Source organism: Perognathus longimembris, chromosome 8, assembly GCF_023159225.1.
Source record: "Perognathus longimembris pacificus isolate PPM17 chromosome 8, ASM2315922v1, whole genome shotgun sequence".
Taxonomy (NCBI): Eukaryota; Metazoa; Chordata; class Mammalia; order Rodentia; family Heteromyidae; genus Perognathus; species Perognathus longimembris.
Window position 1 is genome coordinate 28,928,603 of NC_063168.1, and position 5,131 is coordinate 28,933,733.

A 5,131-nucleotide genomic window follows, 5' to 3' on the forward strand; every position below is an offset into this window, starting at 1 on the left:
TCAACTTAAGGCATTATATGATTCTGCTTCTGTCCCTACCCCCCATTTATTCAGACCAGGGGATTGGGTGTTCATCCGGAGGCATAACCCTAAATCCTTAGAACCACGGTGGAAGGGATCCTACGTGGTGCTACTGACTACTCCCACCGCCCTCAAGGTAGACAGCATCGCCACTTGGGTCCATTGCTCCCACGCCAGGCCAGCTGACCCCTTTGCCCTGGACGACGACTACCGTGGTGGAACATGGGAGGTCTCCAAGCACCCGGCTTAGCCGCTTCACCTTTGCCTCAAGAAAAGAAAGTTAGACTGAATAGTGTTATAATTTTCTTTTTGCCTTCTTTCCTTGCTTCCCTGGCTAATGTTGATGTTATTTTGGCAGCTCACTCCAAAGTGGGGTGATCCCCTTATCTTAGCAACTAGCAGGAGTCTTGTAAAGTCCCATGCAAGAAGGCATTGGTAGTTTTGGGCTTGCTCAGGAATACGGGCATAGCCACCCGACTCTTAGAGCACAGCTGAGAAGTTTATTATTTTGTTGCTGACATTTGGATCTTAAACACTATACAGCTAATGGTAAGTCTGTATAGCTGAAAGTTAATTTCCAGTTTGAAGTAATCCTGCAGTCCCTTGGTAAAGTAAGGTTATAGGTTCCTGGCTAGGTAAGGTCAACGTCCCTCAGTCAGCCCGAAGAAGCTACAGAAGATGGATGATCTTCACCCATCAGCCCCCCTTTAAAACCAAGGGACCAGAGTTTTTTTTTTTTTTTTTTTTGGTTATTACTTTGGGCCCTATTGGCCCATGCCTTATCTCTATATCATCCCCTAGACATGCAAGCCGTTGAAATGGACAGAATGGAGCCATGATTGGCTCCCAAGGTACCAAAGAGAAAAGGGGGAAATGAAGAGCCAGACTTTGAAGTCAGGCCCCACTTTAACACACAAACCCCACTTTATCACGTGAACCTGAGATAAGCAGACCCTGTGAGCAAACTCAGGACAAGCTTATTAGGGCCCAGCCGGTTGAGAACTCTAACCACTGGGAATGCTTAACTCTAACTTCCCCCAGAGTGCCTTGAGCCCTGATCCAATCAGATTTGTACCCGTGTCCAGAGTGCCTTGAGCCCTGATCCAATCAGATTTGTACCCGTGTCCTAAGCTTGCTTGCTTGAACATCTGATGGCTGTAACTTTGTTTTTTGTCTTTATAAACCCTGTGCAATCGCAGCTCGGGGCTTCCTCCTAACCTCTCTTGTGTCGGTGGGTAGGACGAGGCCCGAGTTGCAGCTTGCCTGAATAAAGCCTTGCCTTGCTTTTGCATTTCGGAATGTTTGAGTCTTGGTGGTCTTCTTGGTGGTCGTTTCGCGACTTGGCATAACACTATGAGGTACGATTCTGCATGATATGCTTGCTCTGTGGTCTTTCTTCCTATCTCTCTGTTTTTCTGAACTGGGTAGGAATAAATGACAGTGTCTCAGAGCATTGTCTGTGGGAGTTGGGAAAATAAGGTCTGTAATCAGATACTGATGTCACCTTTGAAGATGAAGGAGCCGAATATTCTCTGTGTTTCCCTACCTCACCCACCTCTGCCTGAGGCCATGACTGAAATACTGTTCTCTGGTTCAGAGCTGATGAGATCCATTTATTTACCATTTCCCCTGTTCACCAAGGGGATTGAAGGATCTTAAGGAAGAGTGTTATCCAGGCCAGGTATAGTTCTGAAGGGTATGTACCTCCTGACATATGCAGGCCACAAAGTGCCCAGAAGTAACTGAAAACATCTTTGCATTTATGTAGAAATGTCTGCACCTCACATCCTGCATTATTTATCCAGCTACAACTAAGGTACAGTCTTTCTTTAGTTAATGAATATTAACCTTTTTGTGGAGAAGGGTAAGTACACTCCTTCATCATGAATTTGGTGTTTTTAGTTCCAAAAATGTCTAAAAGCATCCTGCAACATTAACTCATAGAGGATTGAGGTGGATTATGATTTTTTATTCCAAAGCAGAGTTCCGTTTCCCGGCAGCCAGTCTGGTTCTCCAAGGACTCATCTGCCTCTCCCCGTGCTAGAAAGGTCTCAAGGCTCCTGTAAGCAAGATAAGATCTCTCCTCTTGTTAGAGAGCAGTGAATGCTTTCTCTTCAGTAGATTCAGGTTTACTTGTACTTCTTATTACACATACACACATGCATGTATGCACAGGTATGCACAGATTTTCATGTGATTTGTAGAGATCTCAAAAGAGACTAATGGGGGCTGGGGATATAGCCTAGTGGCAAGAGTGCCTGCCTCGGATACACGAGGCCCTAGGTTCGATTCCCCAGCACCACATATACAGAAAACGGCCAGAAGCGGCGCTGTGGCTCAAGTGGCAGAGTGCTAGCCTTGAGCGGGAAGAAGCCAGGAACAGTGCTTAGGCCCTGAGTCCAAGGCCCAGGACTGGCCAAAAAAAAAAAAAAAAAAAAAAAAAAGAGACTAGTGGATCTACATGAGATTTATCACAGACACTCACTTACCATGTCTTAATTTAAATAGAAACAAGCTTTATTGTTTCCAATTCTATGTGGGATACTTGCCTATATTTTCTTTAAACTACTCTTAATGCATCACTGAAAGCCTGTTAACAGCTCCTCATTACTCTCATGATGACCCTGCCTGTGGTTGAAGGGGGCCCAGGGAGTCCAGGAGTAGGAGGCATGTTGCCTGCATTTGTAGCCATCACCACTGGTGTGTTCCGTCTGCCAGGGTTTCCTGTTTGCTTGCAAACACAGGACTGGATCAATGCTCTGGTGCCAAGAATGCATCTACACAACATAAACCTCTTTTGAGTGATGAAAGGAAGTGACAAGGGGTGGCAATTAGCTGTTGGTCTCAAGCTGTAGTGCTTCAGGACCTGCCATAGGATTCAAGTGCAGAACACTCTCCAGAGACTTCCCACCTCCCACACCAAAAGCTGAGGGTGGTAGGGTATTCATCTAGTAATTTCTACCAATCCAGGACTTCTCTGTGGGAGATCTGCACATGGTTAGGCTGGCTGATGGGCTTTCTGTTCCTTTTCTTTTCAAGGGGTCATTTCTGCATGGTGGTTGATGGCTTTTCCTGCCTGTCCCTTTGATCTCCTCTAGCCCATATGTTCTTTACCTGGCCCTGCCCCAGTACATTTCTTCTTGCATTTCCAACACTGTCTTTGTGTCTGCTTCTTGGACTGCCTGAACTGGAAGTTCTCCTCATAGGTGACCTTGTTGGGGGTACAAGACACAATTCCACTTCACCTTTCTAGTTCTCAGCCTAGAAGTTCCTCAGATCTTGCCAACCTATACCATTACAGAATTTAGAGTTTTCTGGATGTTGGATTCTACTCTTCTAATGGTATAAGTTGTTAGGGTTCCAGACATCATCCCATTTAGACCCTTAGAGAGACAAAGACATGAGAGTCAAAACCAAACTTTATTTCTGTATAGAGATTCTTTTTTTTTTAATATACATAAAAAGGCTTTATTTTGCAGGGAAGCAGGAATTTAATTAATCAAACAGGCCAAATTCCATGTCATCATCTGACTCCTTGGATTCTTCTTTCTTCTCATCTTTCTTCTCTTTTGCTGCAGCAGGGGCAGAACCAGCAGCAGGAGCTGCAGAGCCAGGTGCAGCAGAAGCAACTACAGCCCCACCAGCAGGCAAACTGGCAAGCTTGCCAACACCTTGGGTGATGACATCTTCATTGCTCTTCCCGTTCAGCTTACTGATAAACTTGTTAAGCCGGTCATCGTCTGCCTTGATGCCCACGCTGCCCAGGATCTTCTTAATGTCTTTGGCTCTAGGGGAGGGGTTGTCCCCAAGGGCAGCCAGAAGGTAGAAGTCGACATAGCACATGTTGCCTCGAGCGAGCATGCGACCTCGGCGGCTTCAGGAATCGAAAGGAAGACACCGGCTCCAGAGGCAGGGGGTTAACCGCTACCCTAATAGAGATTCTTTCCAAGATCCCAGGCAGGAAAACATAGAAACTTTCTCTCAACTTGCATTCTTCTCTCCTAAAACCAGGCCAATGGAGTCAGCTTCTGAGTACTCTGAGTACTCTTTCCTCAAGATTCTGCTAAATCCTATATCTTAGCATCCTAGCAAGAAGAAGATAAGGACTCTTGCTTTTTAATTGCTCCTATAAAGGTCCCTTCTTTACCTCTCAGTTTCTGTATACATCAGGGCTCCCCTGAGAAAGAATGATGACAGGGAGGAGATTGGCATAGCACACACACACACACACACACACACACACACACACACACACACACACACACACACAGTCACTGGATCCCACAGTTGAGGAGTAATGAAACCAAGATGGCCTCATGATGTCTCCTATTCTATTACTGTTAGATGGTACATTACTACTAGACGGTACATCAAGGAAACACTTAGGAGATTATCACAAGGTGACACGTTTCTATAATAAGTTTGAGACCCATGCACAGTGCAAATCATGTTGTTCTTCACATGTAAGAGCTAAAAACATTTTTATAAGTTAAATAGGTCTTGGAGCATGGGGCAGTGGAAGACTTGCTGGCACTTTCTGAGGGTTCTTCTTCCTTTTTTTTTTTTTTTTTTTTTGCTGTATTTGAAATAATCTGGGATCACTCCACAGTCCTTATTTTGCACCTGGTGATACTGTTCAGCTCTATCCTTTTAGGTCCCCTGGGATGACTGCTGGGCTCCCCTTGGAATTATCTCAGGGAATTGTCATTGCAAAAGCTCTCTGAAGGCCCCAGACTTCAGCTGGATCATCCATGTTGAGAGTGGTGAAGACTGCTTCTCAGATGCCTTCACACCTGTGGGAAAGTCTGGCCTCATTAGGTCTGATTTGTTAGGAATGGTGGGGCATGGTGAGCTTCTTGTGTTCCCAGCTCAAGGCAAAGTTCAGAGCAGGTGCTCAAGAAAGCCTTATTGAGTTCAACTCTAACCTTCTCTTCACTTACAGAAGGTGAAGCCCCTGCCTCCCAGGTGATGTGTGTGCCTGAATCCCTAGATGCAAGAGTGGGCATTTGGTTCATAGGTTATTTCCTGTAACCCTGTCCCCTGCCTTGAGTGTATTTAGGCTGGGACCAGCTCAGGTGCCATTGTGCCATGCCACATATTTCTGTGTTTG

At 45.6% G+C, this 5,131-nt stretch overlaps 1 protein-coding gene across 1 annotated transcript; it reads right to left on the bottom strand.

Annotated features, from left to right (window-relative positions):
* Positions 1-3,475: 3,475 nt before the first annotated feature.
* Positions 3,476-3,864, bottom strand: LOC125356877 (60S acidic ribosomal protein P2-like). Its single transcript, XM_048353574.1, has one exon. The coding sequence runs from the start codon at positions 3,862-3,864 to the stop codon at positions 3,517-3,519; it is 348 nt and encodes a 115-aa protein (XP_048209531.1). The 3' UTR covers positions 3,476-3,516.
* Positions 3,865-5,131: the final 1,267 nt, after the last annotated feature.